This window comes from Carcharhinus amblyrhynchos, chromosome 11 (assembly GCF_965287045.1).
Source record: "Carcharhinus amblyrhynchos chromosome 11, sCarAmb.v2.hapA, whole genome shotgun sequence".
Taxonomy (NCBI): Eukaryota; Metazoa; Chordata; class Chondrichthyes; order Carcharhiniformes; family Carcharhinidae; genus Carcharhinus; species Carcharhinus amblyrhynchos.
In genome coordinates this window covers 95,188,271-95,210,352 of record NC_137334.1, presented here as the reverse complement: position 1 = coordinate 95,210,352, position 22,082 = coordinate 95,188,271, and the positions used below count along the sequence as shown (strand labels likewise).

At 45.6% G+C, this 22,082-nt stretch overlaps 1 protein-coding gene across 12 annotated transcripts in view; it reads right to left on the bottom strand.

Moving 5' to 3' along the window:
* The window catches only part of tns1b (tensin 1b), a 590,459-nt gene that overhangs the window by 84,371 nt on the left and 484,006 nt on the right, over positions 1 to 22,082 (bottom strand). For all 12 annotated transcript variants that reach the window (XM_080199610.1, XM_080199614.1, XM_080199612.1 and 9 more), the window contains one exon: positions 826 to 2,502. In XM_080199610.1, coding sequence (XP_080055736.1) covers positions 826 to 2,502 — 1,677 coding nt within the window. The remainder of the gene's footprint in view (positions 1 to 825; positions 2,503 to 22,082) is intronic.

Here is a 22,082-nt window from a genome sequence, read left to right as displayed (position 1 = left end):
GAATGGGTTGGATCTTGGAGACGTTCCTGGGACCTAGCTGGTAATCTAATCAGTGAAGAGATAAGTTTGTAAAATATGGGAACAGAATTAGGCCATTCGGCCCATTGAATCCGCTCTGCCGTTCGATCATGGTTGATGTGCTCCTCATCCCCATTCTCCTGCCCTCTCCCAATAATCCTTTAACCCATTACTAATGCTGAGAGGACAGGCCACACTGGAAAACTGTGAGGAGTTCCTCGTAATATGCAATTTGAAGGAATAAAAATAATGTTTGGTTCTAAAAAATTACGATTGGATGATGATAATGAGTGATCTGGGTTGTTCTAGTCTACATCATGGACCCTAAAGATATGAGTTCCACAAAATCACCAGCATTATTCATGACAGATCTCAGTGCCATTCCTCCAGCAATACTTCAACATATCTCTCCGCTGAAAAGACATACAAAAAGAAACCAATCGAGTTTGCATCCTGCTTCAAAAGGAAATTTCCATTTCAGTGCTCTCCCTCCCACTCAAACTTATCCACCTTCATTTCCTCAAACTGGGGGATTCCACCGCTCCCCTACTCTCCCAACCTTCTCTAATCTAAAGATTACCAAAGCTCATTCATCATTTCCTCATTCATCTCAACTTCTTACCTTGATACCACCTGCCCTGTGGGACTGGCCCTTCCGCTGGGATCCTGCCGTGTGGGACTGAGCCCTTCCCCTGAGTTCCTATCCTATGGAACTTGGCTCCTCCCCCTGGATCTTGCCCTGTAAGACTGGGCCCTTCCCCTGGGGCCCTGTCCTGTCGGATAAAGGACGGTGCTGCCATTTCTTACCTGCCACCCGCTGAGCGACCAATCCCTCCAAGTTATAATGTTCTTCCTCGGGCATTCTGGTGATGCCATCAAAACTGGCAGACTTCACTGGCACTTGTGACTGAGATGGCATGGAGTAGGCTGCAGGAATAGGTCCACTGTGTAGTAAAAATGGTGGCACCGGGGATGAGGCATTAACTGAACCTGGGCCGTAGCTTCTCAGTGTGGTGGTGGCTGGCTGTGGATGCTGGCTCTGGTGTCCATACACTGGGTAATAGGTTTCTGCAGGGTTGTGCTGTTGCTCCTGTGGGAGTGAAACACTCTGAAGACAAATGTCTACATTTTTCTGATCTTGCCCTGATGAGGTCTGATGTGTCAGATCAGTAGTGTGGGTCACAGGTTGGCTGGGGGTATACATGTTGGCTGCCATGGTGGTTTGAGTGGTTTCAAAGGAGTTTGATGGTCTCTGCAGGGCCTCCTGATAATCAAAGGAGCTGAGGGTTGATGGGAGCTGCTTTTCCACCCTTGGCTCAGTCTGAAATTTCTGTGCCTCCGAGAGCGAAGGATCCAAGTCTAGCATGAGGATGTTGAGGGTGTTGATGGACTGTTCAATCTCCTGCTGAGAGCTCATTCTTGGGAACTCTGGGATTTTGTGGCTTTGCAGGATTGGCTCGGAGGTGCTGTGCTGTGGGCTCTGAGTCCTCACAGGGCCCTCGAGCACCCCATTGCTCTGTGGGTAGGATGGAGACCAACTGCCCTGCTGTTGCCAGGTGCTCAGGCCTCTCTGAACTGCGTCCCTGCTGCTGGTGCTGCGTGCTGGGGTCTGAGGCAAATTGGACACAAGCTCATGTCTGGAGCTGTCAGGCGCACTGAATGACTGAGATCTGTACATCCCGCTGGGGCCAATGGGATAGGACTGCTGGACCACAGCTGTCTGAGGCTGCTGGAGACTACTTGGCATGGTGTATGTGACAGGCTGAGGGGTGGAGATGACAGGGACCAGGTGGCTTGCAGAGCTCTGAAACTGGCCTGCCTGGGTTAGGCTGTTGCTCCTTGGGATGGTTTTGGTGATTCCAGCCAGGTCTGACTCACAGTATCTATCCTTTTGGAGTTTGCTGATTCCATTGTAATTTGGTGGCCCACTGGATACAAGCAGAGCCTGGTCTATCTGAGGAGACTCGTGGTAACCCACCTCAGCCATCGGGTAGGTACCCTCAAATGAGGAGAGCGTTCCCACGCTGTCAATGCTGTTCAGGTCATGGTTGGGTAAATCATCATCTAGAATGTCTGTTTCCCGCTCTGCATTGGCTATTGGCACATCTCCATTGACGTGGACCTGGGCAGGAACCAGCACATGGCGGGCACCTCCAGAGACTGCCAGGCCAGAGGCTCTGTTGTGCATCGGTGCCTTGCTGTCCAGACCAAAGCCACTCAGCAGCCTGTCAAGCTCCTTCTTCTCTTCAGGCGTGATGCCTTGATTGCTTGGTGGTGGCTGCTCGTCAGTCTTGTCGGTTTTGGTGGAGGCGGTGGAGTTTCCTGAGTCGCTGCTCACCGACAGAGTGTGTTCGATATGATTGGGCACCCCGGGTAAGGGAATGCCGTTAGCAGTGACTGGATTGGTTGTCCCATCAGTTGAATTCTTCTTCTTTACTTTGGCATATAAACTCCCATCCAGTGGCCCCTGGGTGTGCACCAGATCTGGAAAAGCAAAAGACAAGCCCATCAAACAGTCATCTGATAACAAAGGGTCAGATCCACTCAGGTAGTGATGTTGGGTGGATGAGAAAAGATTAACGAGGACACGGGGTGAACTCCTCTGCTCCTCCAAAACACAGCACCTCCAACAGTGCAGCATTCCTCGAACGCAGCACTGGAAATGTCAGCCTGGGTTATGGGCTCATCCCTCTGGAATAGGGATTGAACCCACAGCCTTTTATTCTGATACAGGTGCTCTGTTCTAAAGAAGCAGGGAGAGAGGAAAGAGATCAGAGATGCAGGGATACAATGGGATGGGATTTGCTGTAAGGAAAATGTATGAATGACACTCAGTGTTATTAATGAACAAATCATCCAGTAAAGTGAGGAAGAGATTCTCTGTGAATTTTCACAAGTAGCTGGATGATTTGTGCTGTTCCAAGATTCATTTTATGAAATTATTTTTAAAATTTTTTACACAGAGGGTAGTGGGTCCCTGGAACTCGTTGCTGGGGGAGGTAGTGGAAGCGGATACAGTAGTGATTTTTAAGGGGCATCTGGACAAATACATGAATAGGATGGGAATAGAGGGATATGATCTCTGGAAGAGTAGGGGATTTTAGTTCAGTGGGGCAGCATGGTCTGTGCAGGCTTGGAGGGCCGAAGGGCCTGTTTCTGTGCTGTAATTTCCTTTGTTCTTTGTTCTTTGATATCCCACCCTTAATCTCCTTGCTGCAGATTAATTGTTTGTTAATTACTAGATTTATTTTTCTGTGACAAGTTTAATAGCTTAAGGTCACTTTTCACTCAGTCATCCTAATTAATGTATGTTGATCAATTTCTGTGACCCTAAAAGTCATCTCATAATGAATGGTCAGGTCATTTATTATTGGATGACCCTTAGAACATTGAGTACAGGAGTTGGGACATCTTGTTGAAGTTGTACAAGACGTTGGAATACTGTGTACTGTTCTGGTCACCCTATTATAGAAAGGATATTATTAAACTGGAAAGACTGCAGAAAAGATTTACCAGGATGCTACTGGGACTTGAGGGTTTGAGTTGTAAGATACACTGGGACTTTATTCTCCAGTGTGTAGGAAGCTTAGGGGTGAGCTTATAGAGGTCTATTAAATAATGAGGAGCCTAGGTCAGCTAGATAGTCAACATACTTTCCCAAATTAGAGAGCATAGATTTAAGATAAAGGGGGAGACATACAAAAGGTCCAGAGGGGCAATTTTTTCACTTAGATGGTGGTGGGCATCTGGAACAAGCTGCCAGAGGTAGTAGTAGAGACGGGTACAATTTTGTCTTTAAAAAGCGTTTAGACAGTTTCATGGATAAGATGGCCATAGAGGGATATGGGCCAAAGGCAGGGCATTAGGACTAGCTTAGTGGTAATACTGGGTGGCATGGACAATTTGGGCCGAAGGGCCAGTTTCTATGCTGTAAACCTGTGTGATACTGAGTGAATGATTAAAAATGTGAAGTCTTGTTCTGAACTGTTTGTAACGCTAAATAAGTCAACTTGAATTTTAAAAATCTTATTTTTCCTTTATTACATTTCCCTCTCTTACTAAATCCATTTTGACTTTCCCTCTCTTTATTTCTATTTCTTTTTCTGATTTGACTCAGTCAGTACAGCTCTCCCTCTAATTTCTCAATCTTTATCTTTGTCATGGAGGTAAACAGTTAGTCCCATCATTCACTGAGGCCCCAGATCTCACATTGCCCCCACCTGCACCTGCAGGTACAGACAAAGATATTTCAGCTTAAGTGCACAAAAAAATCTAATGAACAGAGCACATTTGGAGGTGTCCCAATGCAGTGAATTACAGCACATTGAAGTGATAGTATTTAAAGGGTTAGGCACTCCACACAGACCAGCTTCCAGCTCCTCTTCTGGCTGTCTGCAAGAACGCAGCATGATACCACTTTGCCAAAGTCTCTGTCCACTGGCCAAAAATAAATTCATTTTTCCACCTTCATAGTGCGTAATGGAAACCAACACGGACCTCTGTCAGCGTTAAGGCCGAACGCACCCAGCCCCCTCGCAAAAATAAAACACTCAAAACTTTTTCAATACCCAAAAACACTGATAAAAGACATAACCGAAGAAACATGCACTTCAAAAGTAGCCCAGGGCTGGAACTGAGACGAAGGGGGAAAATCTCCAACTGCCTCTCCAAGCCTACCTCATGTGTATCCTCTTTTACGTCTCAAAGCAGAATTTCTTTTATCCATGTAAAAGTTGACAGATCTGGAAGGAAAAATGGAACCAAAAATCCACAATAGAGACAAAGGGAGGGTAGACTTGAAGGAGACTGGAGAAAAGAGAGAGAGAGAATGCCGTTCCCACAGTGGATATGCGTGAGTGGGAAGTGTGTTTCTGATGACTGTGTCTGTAAGTACTGCAGCCTCCACCTGGTATACACTTATCAACTCATAGCTATGTGCTTGGGAGTGACATCAGCTTCCCATGAGCGAGCACTGACTGCGTCCAGAGAAACACAAGTCTGAGGAAAAGAAAATCACTTTTTCCAATCTCCACAACACATACCGCAGTCAGGGAAAGATCCCAACAATCATCAGACTCCAATTTTCCAGCTGTCCATTCCACTGGAAAAGCAAAGCTGGAGGTTTCTTCAGTAAAACTCTTTTTTTAGACAGTCGTCATGATTCAGAGTTCTGGAATTTTATCGAAAGAAATAGGAGCTGGAACAGTGAAAACAAAACGTCCCAGCAGCTGATATCAACACTAACCATGTGTAACTACACACACCAACAACAGTCAATACTCTGGCTGCAAGATGGGATGGGTCCTACAACAAAGACACAGACCAAGGGTAGATTTGGCAGATAAAGGAGAGTGAGGGGCATTTGCTCACTTAGAGAATTCCCATTAATAAAATATTCTTTAACAGGAGTAGGTGACCTTGAAGGATTTGGTGTTAGAACCATGGAACATTATAGCACAGAAACAGGCCTTTTGGCCCTTCTTGGCTGTGCCAAACTACTTTTCTGCCTAGTCCCACTGACCTGCACCTGGACCATATCCCTCCACACCCCTCTCATCCATGTACTTATCCAGGTTTTTTTTAAATGTTAAAAGTGATCCCACTTTCACCACTTCATCTGGCAGCTCATTCCACACTCCCACCACTCTCTGTGTGAAGAAGCCCCCGCTAATATTCCCTTTAAACTTTTCCCCTTCACCCTTAACCCATGTCCTCTAGTTTTTTTCTCCCCTCAGTGGAAAAAACCTGCTTGCATTCACTCTATCTATACCTATCATAATTTTATACACCTCTATCAAATCTTACTCCAACTTTTGTATGACAATGGGATGTTTAGTTTGGTCTTCTGAAATGCCAAGGAGGGAAGTGAAGTACATGCCATTACTGATCTTAGTGAACAAGTTGATGTGACCTGTCCCAGGGTTTGCGTCTCATGACTGCAGTCACATTGTGGATCATCCCTCAGCTTATGGAGCAGGTGGCTGCATTGACCACTCTGTGCAGATTGGGTTGGATGTTGTGTCCATTGTCTCCAAGTGAAGTTAAAACCAGGAAGCTCTGCTGTTGGCTCTTTAGATGACTGTATCCCACCATTTGGTCCATCTGGGCAGTAAGCTGATAGCAGCTCCATGAATATTAGCTGCTCATTCCCCAAAGCAGCCTGATTTTAAACACTTCCTTAGTCACCTTTCTTAAATCTTGATGAATGTGAAGATCAACATTGCTCGTGACTTTATCCATCTTGCGGAACACAATGATAAATGTGGATTGTTCATCAGGTTGTTGATAAGCTCAAGAGTTTTGAGGCATTGACTCCTAGTCATGACCTTCCGTTTCTCTGTGCCAGCATTTTTGAAAAAAATTGTTGATGGGATGTGGGCATTGCTGGCTGGGCCACCATATATTGCCCATCTCTGTGGGTTCTATATCTGTGGATGTAGAGTCACATGTCGACCAGACCAGGTAAGGACGGTAGATTTCCTTCCCTGAAGAACATGAGCCAACCAGATAGGCTTTTATAACTATTGATAATGGTTTCATGCTCATCATTAGACTTTTAATTCAGATTTTTATTGAATTCAAATTTCACCATCTGTTGTGGTGAGATTCTGCCTGGGTCTAAGGAGAATCACCCTGGGCCTCTGTATTACTAGTCCAGTGACAATACCACTCCACCACTGCCATGAGGAATGAATATCTGGAATCTGCCAATCTTCAGAGGCAGGTCTCCAGTCAGACAGTGCTGAAAGCCATTGATCAGTTTATGAAGGTAGCTCCAGTTTGCTGATCAATGTTGGGTGTGTGTGAGGATCTGTTTACATCAGCTCCTTCCTCTCCAAATCAGACTACCAACTGCGGAGGGCAGGATCCAATGGCAGTTTTATCCAGTCTTTTAGGAACACATCAGAGGGTGACAGTATGGGAACCTCATGGAAACCTCACTCCTCATCAGGACTGCTAAATGAAGGATTACTGTGTGAAGAAGTTCTGCTCGATGTAAATAGAAACATGATCTGATCACATGGGCTATTCAAAGAGCAAAGAACAAAGAAAGGTACAGCACAGGCACAGGCCCTTCGGCCCTCCAAGCCCGTGCCAATCATGATGCCCTAACTAAAAAAAACCTTCTGCCCCTACTCAATTCAGATCCCTCTATTTCCTCCCTGTTCATGTACCCATCCAGACGCCTCATAAATGTTACAAACCTGCCTGCTTCCACTACCTCCTCTGGTAGCACGTTCCAGATACCCACCACTCGCTGTGTGAAAAGCCTCCCCCTCACATCTCCTTTAAACTTTTCCCTCTTATCTTGAACCCTGTGCCCCCTGGTAATTGACACTTCCACCCTTGGAAAAAGCCTCTGACTATCCATCTTGTCTGGGCCTCTCATTATTTTGTAGACCTCTATCAAGTCTCCCCTCAGCCTCCATCTTTCCAATGAAAACAATCCTAGTTTATTCAACCTCTCCTCATAGTCAACACCCTCGAGACCAGGCAACATCCTGGTGAACCTTCTTCGCTCTCTTTCTAAAGCTTCCACATCCTTCTGGTAGTGTGGTGACCAGAACTGCAAACAATACTCCAAATGTGGCCTAACCAAGATTTTATCTAGCTGCTTCATGATTTGACAATTCTTGTACTCAATACTTGGGTGATGAAGGCAAGCATGCCATATGCCTTCTTAATCACCTTGGCCACATGTGTTGCCGCTTTTTGGGAATTGTGGACCAGCACACCCAGATCCCTCTGTATGTTAATGTTCCTAAGGGTTCAGCCATTTACAGTATAATTCACACCTAAATTTGATCCTCCAAAATGCATCACCTCGCACTTGTCTGGACTCCATTTGCCATTTCTGTGCCCAAGTCTCCAATCTATCTATATCCTGTTGTATCCTCTGACAATCCCCAGCACTCCGTCATCAAGGAGGAAATAGCGAGGCATCTTGAGGGGAATTGCTTGATAGAGCAGACGCAGCACGGTTTCGTTAAGGCTTTTAAAAGTCTACCACATGCCAGATGTGAATTTGCCCTCGAATAGCTGCTCCCAATCCACATTCTCCAGTTCCTGTCTAATTTGTATGTAATTGGCCCTCGCCCAATTAAACACCTTCACCTGAAGGCCTTATCCATGATTATCCAAAATCTTAGGGAATTATGTTGGTTAATAATCTGTTTAACTTTGATAATGATTTTTTGTTGGCAATTCAGTCTACAGCTAGTGGAAGCGGAGAATTGCTCTCTCTCTCTGCTCCTGATCACGATTCTGTGCTGTCGTGTGTCGTGAAGGCCGCCTTGGAGAACGCATACCCGAAGATCAGAGGCTGAATGCCTTGACTGAAGAAGTGTTTCCTTCCTGTTGGGGAACTCCTCCCTATTTCAGCTTCTACTTTGGTTGCACCAACTTCCCTGACTAATGTCAGAACTCTGCTAATATTTATCAGGGATTGCTGGATAAACCAGACTCCACCTGCTGAAATAATCGTCCTGATAACAAAAATTGCTAAAGATTTCACTTCTCGATCCACATTTCTAATCAATGCTGACACTCCCCACATTCCATCACTGGCTATTTCTCCAGAGTCACAATGGAGTTGGTGAGCACCCAGTAGTTCCACTAACAGCCCTTGGGCAATGGGCCCACCATCTGGAGAAAATGACTGTTTTAATCCATACATAAATGAAAAGTGATCGCTCAAATAAAAATACACAGCCCCATTAAATAAAAATACACAGCCCAAGTTAAACCTGAGCAAGATTGTGTGTCAGTACATTTTTAGACACGGTATAAACAGTGTTCTGTTTTAGCAGGGATATTAACAGTGCCTTGGGAGCATTACCAATGTCGTTTAACAATTAACCATGTCCTCGGGGTGCTAACAGTGTCCTTTGAATTGTAAAGGTTTTTTGGGCATATTAACAGTGTTGTTGGAGTGTTTTGGGATATTAACAAATAAACATACAAAAGAATAGAAAATAGGAGCAGGAGTAGGCCACTTGGCCCTTCAAGCCTGCTCTGCCACCCAAGTCTTATCTTACTGCCATACTCCTGCAATCTCCCCATCCCCCTTGATGATTTTAAAGTCTTGAAATCTCTCCATTGCCTTCTAAGATATATTCAGTGACTTAGCCTCCACAGCTTTCTGTGGTAGAGAATTTCTCAGGTTCACCTCCTCTGAGTGAAGAAATTTCTCCTCACCTCAGTCCTAAATGGTCTACCCCATATTCTGAGACCATGAACCCGTGTTCTAGACCCCACACCTCTTCACTGCACTCCCTCTATGACAAGAATATCCATTCTTAGTACGGAAACCAAAACCGTGTACAATACTCCAGGTGTGGTCTCACCAAGACCCTGTAAAGTTCAGTAAGATATCCTTGCTCCTGTACCACAGAATCCCTACAGTGTAGAAGTAGGCCATTTAACCCATTGAGCCTGTGCTAACTCTCTGAAAGAGCATCTTCCCCAGGTCTATTCCCCACCCTGTCCCTGTAACCCTGCATATTTACCATGGTTAATCCACCTAACAGAGGACCTGGAGGAAACCCACACAGACATGGGGAGAATGTGCAAACTCCACACAGTTGAATTGAACCTGGGTCCCTGGTGCTATGAGGCATGCCATGGTATTCAAGTCCTCCTGCAATGAAGGCCAACATACCATTTGCCTTCTTAACTGCTTCCTGTACCTGTATGCTTGCTTTCAGTGAATGATGTACAAGGACAGCCAGATCCCTCTGCACATCAACATTTCCCAATCAATCTCTACTAATACTCTGCTTTTCTTCTTCTCCATCCGATGTGGTTATACTGCCCACTCACTCAACTTGTCTAAATCACCTTAAAGCCTCTAAATATTCTCCTCATAGCTCACATTTCCACCAAGGTATGCACCATCAGCAAACTTGGAAATATTACATTTTATATGTTACATATTACATCATCCAAATCATTGATGTATATTGCAAGTAGCTGGGCTCATGCACTGAGCCCAACACCCCACCAGTCACCCCCTGTCACTCTGAAAAAAAACTTTTTATTCCTACTCTGTTTCCTGTTGGCTATCAATTTCTCAATCCATGCCAATATATGACCTCCAATCCCATCTGCTTTAATTGTGCACGCAACCTCTTAAGTGACAATTTATCAAAAACTTTCTGAAAATCCAAATACACCACATCCACTACTTGTCCCTCATCTATGTTACTAGTTACATACTGAAAAAACTCTAGTAGGCTTGTCAAACATAAGTTGTCATACAACAAAACTAACCAGTCAGAGGGAGTGCAGCTGGATTAAGTTTCAAGGGAGTAAGGCCAGGCTGGATGGTCTCTACTTTAACACCAGAAATATTGCAGGTAAAATGGATGAGTTAAGGGCAATGATTGATACGTGGACATAGTGACCATCACAGAGACATGGTTGAAGGAAGGACATGATTGGCAACTCAACATTCTGGGATATAGAATCTTCAGGTGAGATGGGGACGGCGGTGGCAGGGGTGAGGGAGGGGGTAAAAGAGGAGGAGGAATTGCACTATTAGTTAAGGAGACAGTTACTGCAGGAAGGAGAGATGATATCTTGGAGGGAGTATCAAATGAAGTTTTGTGGGTCAAGTTTTGGAGTAAAAAAGGAATAGCCACATTATTAGGTGTTAATCACAGATCCCCAGATAGTCAGAGTGATATTGAGGAGCAAATATATATTCAGTTTGTGGAGGTGTGTAAAAACAATAATAGAGTTATTATATTCGGCAAGTTCAACTTTCCCAACACTAATTGGGATATACTTTATGTTAAGGGTCTGGAAGGAGTAGATTTATTGAAATGTGTACTGGAGAACTTTTTAAATCAATATGTAGAGGGTCCAACCAGCTGTACTGGACCTGATTCTGGAGAATGAAGCCAGACAGGTGATTGAGGTGGTGATGGGGGAGCATTTTTAGTGATAGCGATCACAACATAATACAATTTCAGCTTGTTATGGACAAGGAAATAGACAAGCTGCAAAAAAAAATGGATTGGAGGAAAGCAGATTTGAGTAAAATAAGACAGGATCTGGACTGGGAACAGCTACTAATGGGAAAATCTATAGAAGAGCAATGGTAGGAATTCAAAAAGGAAATGGGAAGGGTGTAAGCCCAGAATGTTCCCTCTCGGGTGATAGGTAAAAATAACAAACCCAGAGAACCATGGGTGACCAGAAATATTTAGGATACAATAAGAAGGAAAAGAAAGGCTTTTACAAAGTACAAGGGGAGCAGATCAGTGGAGGTATTAGTGAGGAATAGAAAGTGCAGGATGGAGCTTAAGAAAGCAATTAGAAATGTAAAGAGCAGATATGAGAAAGCTCTGGCTGGTAAAAGCAGGGAAAATCCCAAGATATTCTATAAGAATATCCAGAGGATATTGGTAGAATGTTGAATGAATACTTCAGATCCACCTTCACCCAAGAGAGTGAAAATGATGGTATGGAATTTAGAGAGAGAGACTATGGGGTCCTTGAGCAAACTGACATTGGGAAGGACAAGGTATTGGAAGTTTGGCAGCCTCAAAAGTGGACAAGTCTCCAGGTCCAGATGAATTGTGCCCTAGGCTGCTATGGGAGGCAAGGGAGGAGAATGTAAGGGCTCTGACCCAAACTTTTAATTCCTCTCTGGCTACAGCGAAGGGGCCAAATGACTGGGGAGCAACTAATGTGGTTCCACTACTTAAGAAGGATTATAGAGATAAACCAGGGAACTATAGGCCAGTAAGTCTCACATCAGTGATCAGGAAACTGTTCGAGAAACATCTGAAGGAGAGCATCTATCTCCATTTAGAGAGGCAAAGCTTGATCAGGGATAGTCAGCATGGCTCCATCAGAGGGAAGTCATGCTTAACAAATTTGATTGAATTTTTTTAAGGAGGTGATCAGATGTGTGGATGAGGGTAGTGTAGTCGACGTAGTTTAAATGGATTTCAACAAAGCTTTTGACAAGGTCCCACATGGGAGGCTTGTAAGAAAGGTAGATTCACATCAGAGTCAGGGTAATTTTGTAATGTGAAATCAAAATTGACTCAGTTGTAGGAGACAGAGGGTGATGTCAGAAGCTGCTTTAGTGACTGGAAGCCAGTGTCCAGTGACATACCACAGGGATCTGTGTTGGGCCCCTATTATTCGTCATTTATATAAATGACATCGATGACTAGGTGGGAGGTAGGGTTAGTAAGTTTGAGGATGACACAAAAATTGGCCGGGTGGTTAACAGTGAGGCGGAGTGTCTTGGGTTACAAGAAAATATGGACAGAATGGTCAAATGGGCAGATAAGTGGCAGATGGAATTTAACCCTGAAAAGTGTGAGGTGATGCACTTTGGAAGGAATATTTCAACAAGAAAGTACTTAATGAATGGTAGGACACTCAGAAGTTCTGTGGAACAAAGGGACTTTGGCGTGTTTGTCCATAGATCTCTGAAAGTGGAAGGACATGTTAGTAGGGTGGTGAAAAAGGCATATGGGACACTTGCCAAGATCGAGGTGCACGAGATTATGAGAGACATGAGCAGAGTGGATAAGGAGCAGTTGTTCCCTTTAGTTGAAGGGTCAGTCATGAGACCACATGGTTTCAAGGTGAGGGGCAGGAGGTTTAGGGGGATGTGAGGAAAAGCTTTTTTACCGAGAGAGTGGTGACAGTCTGGAATGCACTGCCTGGGAGGGTGGTGGGGGCGGGATGCCTCACATCCTTTAAAAAGTATCTGGATGAGCACCTGGCACGTCATAACATTCAGGGCTATGGGCCAAGAGCTGGCAGATCAGATTATATGGGAGTTCAGGTGTTTCTAATCTGTAGGTGCAGACTCGATGGGCCAAAGGGCCACTTCTGCTCTGTATGATTCTATGATTTCCCTTTTATAAATCTATGTTGTCTTTGACTAATTCTGTTGATATGTTCTCCATGTCCTGTTACTGCATCCTTTAGAATGGACTCCAACATTTTCCCGAGCACTGATGTTCCACTAACTGGTCTACCATTCCATTTTCTCCCTCCATTCTCTTTTTTAAACAACGGGTTATATTTACCACCCTCCAATCTTCTGGAACTTTCTAGAATTTTTGCCATGGCGCCTCCTTTGGTACCCTGGGATCGAGATTATCGGACCTGGGGATTTGTTGACTTTCTCTCTCAATTTCTTCAGCATTAATTTTTTAGTGATACCTAATCCTTCACTGCCCCCAATCACTGGGCCCTTGGCTCCTGAGCATTCAAAATCTTAGAGTCACACAGTACAGGATAGACCGTTCGGCCCATCGAGTCTGCACCAACAAAACTTCACCAAATCTACACCCCATTTCCCAGTAATTGGCCCATAGTCTTGAATATTACAACATTTCAAGTACTCATCCATGTATTTTTTTAAGGATTGTGAGGTTTCCTGCCTCTGCTACCCTCCCAGGCAGCGCATTCCAGACTCCCACCACTCTCTGGATGAAGAAACCTATCCTCAAATCCCCTCAAACTTTCCGCTTCTCGGTTTAAAATTATTTCCCCAGGTTATTGACCCTTCAGCTCAGGGGAATTGCTAATTCCTATCCACCCTGTCCATTCCCCTCATAATCTTGGGCACCTCAATCAGGTCCTCCTCCAGCCCTCTCTGCTCAAGAGAGATGTAGAAATAACAGAGTTGTCGTGATGGGAGACTTCAATTTCCCAAACATCGATTGGAATATCCCTAGGGTAAGGGGTTTGGATGGGGAGGAGTTTGTTAGGTGTGCTCAGGAAGGTTTCCTGACACAGTACGTGGATAAGCCTACGAGGGGAGAGGCTGGACTTGACCTGGTACTGGCGAATGAACCCGGACAGATGACGGATCTCTCGGTAGGAGACCATCTTAAGAACATAAGAAATAGGAGCAGGAGTAGGCCATCTAGCCCTTCAAGCCTGCCCTGCCATTCAGTAAGATCATGGCTGACCTGTCGTGGCTCAGTTCTGATGTGGGTATGCCGGCGTTGGACTGGCATAAACACAGTAAAAAGTCTGACAACACCAGGTTTTAGTCCAACCGATTTATTTGATAATAAACTGACAAGCTTTCGGGGTTAGTCCCTTCGTCAGGTGAATGGAGAGTTCTGGCCTCAGACAGAGCATATAAAGCACAGACAGTTTACAGATTACTGATTAGAATGCAAATCTTTACACCTAACCTGCTGTTCAAGACCTGAAGTGGCTGACAATGTGAGTGGAAGGAGCACTGATCACAGTTTAAAGAGATGTGTATTGTCTCCAGACAGTACAGTAAGTGAGGTTTTGCAAACCCAGGCAAGTCACGGGGGTTACAGATAGTGCGACATGAACCCAAGATCCCTGTTGAGACCGTCCTCATGTGTGCGGAACTTGGCTATCAGTCTCTGTTCAGCGACTCTGCGCTGTCGTGTGTTGTGAAGGCCGCCTTGGAGAACGCTTACCCGAAGGTCAGAGACTGAATGCCCGTGACCACTGAAGTGTTCGCCAACAGGAAGGGAACAGTCTTGCCTGCATGACCATGCAGACGCTACGACAACAGATGAATGAACATCGCTCGACAATCACCAGGCAAGACTGTTCCCTTCCTGTTGGCGAACACTTCAGTGGTCACGGGCATTCAGCCTCTGACCTTCGGGTAAGCATTCTCCAAGGCGGCCTTTATGACACACGACAGCGCAGAGTCGCTGAGCAGAGACTGATAGCCAAGTTCCGCACACATGAGGACGGTCTCAACAGGGATCTTGGGTTCATGTCGCACTATCTGTAACCCCCATGACTTGCCTGGGTTTGCAAAACCTCACTTACTGTACTGTCTGGAGATAATACACATCTCTTTAAACTGTGATCAGTGCTCCTTCCACTCACATTGTCAGCCACTTCAGGTCTTGAACAGCAGGTTAGGTGTAAGGATTCGCATTCTAATCAGTAATCTCTAAGCTGTCTGTGCTTTATATGCTCTGTCTGAGGCCAGAAGTCTCCATTCACCTGACGAAGGGACTAACCCTGAAAGCTTGTGAGTCTATTATCAAATAAATCGGTTGGACTAAAACCTGGTGTTGTCAGACTTTTTACTGTGGCTCAGTTCCACATTCCCGCCCTCTCCCCATAACCCTTAATCCCCTCTCTTATCAAAAACCCATCAACCCGCTTCTTAAAAATATTTAGCGAGGCAGCCTCCACCACTTCAACGGGCAGAGAATTCCAGAGATTCACCACCCTTTGAGTGAAGAAATTCTTCCTCAACTCCGTTCTAAACCGCCCCCCCTTTATCTTGAGGCTGTGCCCCCTAGTCCTACTGTCCTTTCTGAGCGGGAAGAGTCTCTCCACCTCTATCCTATCCATCCCATTCATCATCTTATACGTCTCAATGAGATCGCCCCTCATTCTTCTAAACTCTAATGAGTACAAGCCTAGTTTATTCAGCCTCTCCTCATAGCTCAACCCCCTCAACTCCGGCATCAGCCTAGTAAACCTCCTCTGCACTCCCTCCAAGGCCAAAATATCCTTGCGTAAGTACGGCGCCCAAAACTGCACACAGTACTCCAGCTGCGGCCTCACCAATGCCCTATACAGCCGCAGCAAGACCTCCCTACTTTTATATTCAATCCCCCTCGCTATGAAGGCCAGCATCCCATTCGCCTTCCTGACCACCTACTGCACCTGCAAGCTGGGTTTTTGCGACTCATGCACAAGGACCCCAAGGTCCCTCTGCACCGTCGCCTGCTGCAGTTTTTCGCCACGTAAGTAATAATCCTTCCTACCATTATTCCTACCAAAGTGGACCACCTCACACTTGCCAACATTAAATTCCATTTGCCATTTCCTGGCCCATTCGCCCAGCCTATCTAGATCCTTCTGCAGACTCTCCACACCCTCCGCACAATTTGCCGTTCCTCCAATCTTGGTGTCATCAGCAAATTTCGACACCATACACTCGGTTCCCTCCTCCAGATCATCTATATAAATGGTAAATAGCTGAGGCCCCAGCACCGACCCCTGGGGCACTCCACTAGTCACCAACCGCCAATCCGAATAGCACCCATTGACCCCCACTCTCTGCCTCCTATCTGACAACCAATCCTCTACCCACGCTAACACCCTACCCCCAATTCCATGTCCCCTGACCTTCTGCAATAACCTCTTGTGAGGTACTTTGTCAAACGCCTTCTGAAAATCCAGAAAGACCACATCCACTGGCTCTCCTCTATCCACCGCCCTAGACACATCCTCATAGAACTCCAGTAAATTTGTCAGACACGACTTCCCTTTAATGAAACCGTGCTGCGTCTGCTCTATCAAGCAATTCCCCTCAAGATGCCTCGCTATTTCCTCCTTGATGACGGATTCTAACATTTTACCTACAACAGACGTTAAACTAACCGGCCTATAATTCCCTGCCTTTTGCCTGCCACCCTTCTTAAACAACGACGTAACATTAGCCGTTTTCCGATCCTCCGGCACTTCCCCGGAATCCAGCGACGTCTGGAAAATAACCACCAAGGCATCCACTATCACCTCCGCCATTTCTTTCAGAACCCTTGGATGCATTCCATCCGGTCCTGGGGACTTGTCCACAATCAGCCCCTCCAGTCTGTCGAGCACCGCCTTTCTACTAACAGTAATGTCATTGAGACCCTCCAGTCCTACCACCTTTCCATCGCTAACACCCGGCAAATTATTCACGTCCTCCTCCGTGAAGACAGAAACAAAAAAGTTATTCAAGACCTCAGCCATATCCCCATCCCCTACCACTAAGTCCCCCTTCTCATCCTCTAAGGGTCCAACGTTCACCCTAGCCAGCCTCTTCCTTTTTATATATTTATAAAAACTCTTGCTATCCTTTTTTATATTAAGCGCTAGCCCAGCTTCATAGTTTCTCCTACCCTTCTTTATCAACTTCTTTGTCAATCTTTGTTGACATTTAAACCTCTCCCAATCCTCTTCTCGCCCACTACTCTTAGCTACTCTAAATTCCTCCGCTTTTAATTTAACACTTTCCTTCACCTCCTTCGTTATCCACGGCTTATTACCTCTCCTCCTACGGTCCTTTTTGACCATCGGAATAAATTTCTGCTGAGCACCAAGAAAGATCTCCTTAAAGATCCTCCACTGCTCCTCAGCAGACCTACCTTCCAACGCGCTCCCGCAGTCCACATTCGCCAATTCTTCTCTCATCCTACCATACTCCCCTCTGTTCAAACAAAGGACGCGTGTCCGGGAACCCACTTTCTCCTCCTTCATCTGCACCAGAAACTCCACCATACAATGATCACTCTCCCCAAGAGGATCCTTCACCACAAGGTCCCTAATTCTACCCGCCTCGTTACATAACACCAGATACAAGATAGCTCGCTCCCTCGTCGGCTCCAACACACACTGTTCGAGGAAACTATCCCGGCAGCATTCCAAGAGCTCCTCCTCGAGCCCACCGCGTCCAACATGGGTCGACCAATCAATATGCAGATTGAAATCCCCCATAATTACGGCCGTCCCATTCCTGCACGCCGCACTTATTTGCGCGTTAACAGCCCGCCCCACCTCCAGGTCATTATTCGGGGGCCTATAGACGACACCCACTAGCGTCTTCCTCCCTTTGCTGTTCCTAATCTCCACCCACAACGATTCCATGTTCTGTTCTTTGGTTCCTATATCCTCTCTTGCTACCACCCTGATGCTATCCTTAATCAGCAGAGCTACGCCCCCCCCTTTTTCCTCCCGCCTATCCTTCCTAAACACTTGATACCCCTGGACATTCAGCTCCCAGTCCCTGTCACCTTGCAGCTACGTCTCTGTAATGGCCGCCAGATCATATCCATTTGTGCTGATCTGCGCCACCAGCTCATCCACTTTATTCCGAATCTTGGGAATGGTGATCATAATTCTATCTCCTTCACAATTGCATTGGAACGAGATAGGTTCAGGCAGGCTAGGAAGGTGTTTGTCTGGAGTAAGGGGAAATACGAAGGCGTCAGGCAGTTAATTGGACAAATAAACTGGAAGGAGGCATTCTTGGGGAAAAGTACCGAAGGAAGGTGGCAGATATTCAAGGAATGTTTGTCTGGAGCTCTGCACGACAACGTTCCGATGAGACAAGGAGGTTTTGGTAGGTCACGGGAACCATGGTGCACGAAGGCTATGGTGAACCTAGTCAGGAAGAAAAGGAAGGTGTACAAAAGGTTCAGGGAGCTAGGAGATGTTAAGGATCTAGAGGAGTATAAGGATTGTAGAAAGGAGCTTAAAAGGGAAATTAGGAAAGCCAGAAGGGGTCATGAGAAGGCCTTGGCGGGTAATATTAAGGAGAATCCCAAGGCCTTCTACAAATATGTGAAAAGTAAAAGGATGAGAAGAGAAGGGATAGGACCTATAAAAGGTGAAGGGGGAAAGGTCTGTGTGGAACCAGAAGAAATGGCAGAGGTGCTTAATGAGTACTTTGCCTCAGTATTCACAGTGGAAACTGATCTGGGAGATTTTGCTACAGGTTTGCAGCAGATGGAAAAGATTGAGTATGTAGATATTAAGGAAGAGGATGTGTTAGAACTTTTGAATTCTATCAAGATAGACAAGTCGCCGGGACCAGATGGGATGTACCCCAGGTTACTGTGGGAAGTGAGGGAGGTGATTGCAGAGCCCCTGGCGATGATCTTTGCGTTGTCGATGGAGACGGGAGAGGTTCCGGAGGATTGGAGGATTGCGGATGTGGTTCCTATTTTCAAGAAAGGGAATAGGGATAGCCTGGGAAATTACCGACCGGTGAGTCTGACCTCAATGGTTGGTAAGTTGATGGAGAGGCTTCTGAGGGACAAGATTTATGAGCATTTGGAGAGGTTTAGCATGATCAGAAATAGTCAGCATGGTTTTGTCAAGGGCAGGTCGTGCCTTACGAGCCTAGTTGAGTTCTTCGAAAATGTGACTGAACACATTGACGAAGGAAGAGCAGTGGATGTGGTGTACATGGACTTCAGCAAGGCGTTTGATAAGGTCCCCCATGCAAGACTTCTTGAGAAGGTGAGAGGGCATGGGATCCAAGGGGCTTTGGCCTTGTGGATCCAGAACTGGCTTGCCTGCAGAAGGCAGAGAGTGGTTGTGGATGGGTCTTTTTCGGCATGGAGGTCGGTCACCAGTGGAGTGCCCCAGGGATCTGTTCTAGGACCCTTGCTGTTTGTCATTTTCATAAATGACCCAGATGAGGAAGTGGAGGGATGGGTAAGTAAGTTCACCGATGACATGAAGGTCGGTGGTGTTGTGGATGGTCTGGAAGGATGTCAGAAGTTGCAGCAGGACATAAATAGGATGCAAGACTGGGCGGAGAAGTGGCAGATGGACTTCAACGTGGATAAATGTGTAGTGGTCCATTTTGGCAGGACCAATGGGATGAACGAGTACACTATCAAGGGCAGGAGTCTTAGCAGTGTTGAAGAGCAGAAGGATCTTGGGGTCCGGGTCCACAGGACTCTTAAATCGGCCTCGCAGGTGGAGGATGTGGTCAAGAAGGCGTATGGTGTACTGGCCTTCATTAATCGAGGGATTGAGTTTAGGAGTCGGGAGGTAATGCTGCAACTTTATGAGTCCCTTGTCAGGCCCCACTTGGAGTACTGTGCGCAGTTCTGGTTGCCTCACTATAGGAAGGACGTAGAAGCTATTGAAAGGGTGCAGAGGAGATTTACAGGGATGTTGCCTGGATTGGGAGGCATGCCTTATGAAGTTAGGTTGAGGGAGCTGGGACTCTTCTCCCTGGAGAGGCGTAGGTTGAGAGGCGACCTGATAGAGGTTTATAAAATGTTGAGAGGAATAGATAGGGTGGACTCTCAGAGGCTATTTCCCCGGGTTGAAATGGTCACTACGAGAGGACACAGATTTAAGGTGCAGGGAAGCAAGTACAGAGGTGATGTTAGGGGTAAGTTTTTCACTCAGAGGGTGGTGAGTGAATGGAATCGGCTGCCGTCAGTGGTGGTGGAGGCGAACTCGCTGGGGTCTTTTAAAAGACTTCTGGATGAGTATATGGGATTTAATGGGATTGGGGGTTATAGATAGGTCTATGGATTGGTAGGTATTGATGTGATCGGCGCAACTTGTGGGCCAAAGGGCCTGTTTGTGCTGTAGTGTTCTCTGTTCTATGTTCTAAAACAATCTAATCCTATCCACCTCTCTTCATAGCTTATATGTTCCATCCCAGGCAGCATCCTGGTGAACCTCCTCTGCAACCCCTCCAGTGCATTCACATCCTTCCTGTACTGAGGCAACCAGAACTGCACACAGTCCTCCAACTGTGACCACACCAACGTCATGCACAGCTCCAACACAATCCCACTGCTCTTACAATCTATGCCAGGACTGAATAAGTGTCCTATATGCCTTTTTAACTCCCCTATTAAACTGTCCTGCTGCCATTTGATTTGAGTTATTATTGTCACATATATTAGTTTACAGCGAAACATTTTGTTTCTTGTGCGCTATACAGACAAAGCATACCGTTCATAGAGAAGGAAAGGAGACAATGCAGAATGTAGTGTTACAGTCATAGCTAGGGTATAGAGAAAGATTAACTTAATGCAAGGTAGGTCCATTCAAACGTCTAATGGCAGCAGGGAAGAAGCTGTTCTTGAATCAGCTGGTACATGACCTCAGACTTTTGTATTCTTTTCCTGATGGAAGAAGGTGAAAGAGAGAATGTCTGGGGTATATGGGATCCTTAATTATGCTGGCTGCTTTGCCGAGGCAGCTGGAAGTGTAGACAGAGTCCGTGGATGGGAGGCTGGTTTGCGTGATGGATTGGGCTGCATTCACGACTTTTTGTAGTTTCTTGCTGTCTTGGGCAGAGCAGGAGCCCATACCAAGCTGTGATACAACCAGAAATAATGCTTTCTATGGTGCACCTGTAGAGGTTGATGACAGTTGTAGCTGACATGCTATATTTCCTTAGTCTTCTGAGAAAGTAGAAGCATTGGTGGGCTTTCTTAATTATAGTGTTGGTATGGGGGGGACCAGGACAGGTTGTTGGTTAGTCTCGACCATTTTTACTTTTTTTGCATTTGTGAACAAACAATCCAAATTCCCTCTGTTCCTCTGAGCTTCCTCGTATCCTGTCATTCATTGAGTACTCCCTGCCCTTCTCTTGTTACTCCTTTCACAGTGCATCACCTTGCACGTTAAATTCCATTTTTCACTCATCTGTCCATCTGACTAACTGATGACTTCTTGCAAACTAAAACCTTCTTCCCCAATATTGACCACCCTGCCAATCTTTGTGTCATCCGCAAACTTACTTACCATTACCCCTGCTGCCAGAATCTCATTTATATATATCACGAACAATAAGGGACCTTGCACTGATCCCTGTGGAATTCAATAGGACACCAGCCTCCAATCACACAAACAGCTTACTACCACCCACTGCCTCCTATCACTAAGCTAGCTTTAGAATCACCTCACCTTACCAAGCTCCCCTGGATCTCATGTGTATTTATCTTTTGTATCAGTCTGTCCTGTGGGATCTTGTCAAAGGTTGTGCTGAAATCCATATGAACTACATCAACAGTGTTTCCTATTATAAATTCACCTGGTTTGCACTGTAAGGGACCTCCATTTGCCTTCACTAACGTTTTTCTTCCTACATACTTGTAGACACTTTTACAGTCTGTTTTTAGGTTACTTGAAAATTTACTCTCACACTCTATTTTCCCCTCTTAATCAATCATTTGGTCCTCCTTTGCTAAATTTTAAACTGTTCCCAATCCTCAGGCTTGCCACTTTTTCTAGAAACTACAGATGATTCTTCTTTGGATTAATACTATCCTTAATTTATTTTGGTAGACGTGGTTGAGCTGCTTTTCTTGTGTTTTTGTATTAGAAAGGAATGTCTAGCTGTTTCAATACAAACATTTGTTCCTTAAACGTTTGCCTCTCCACCATCATCTACTATACTCCTTGTACACCTATGGCTGTGCGGCCAAATTCCCCTCCAATTCAATTTTCAAGTTTGCTGACAACACCACCATAGTGAGTTGGATCTCAAACAATGACGAGGCAGAGTACAGGATTGAGATAGAGAATCTGGTGAACTG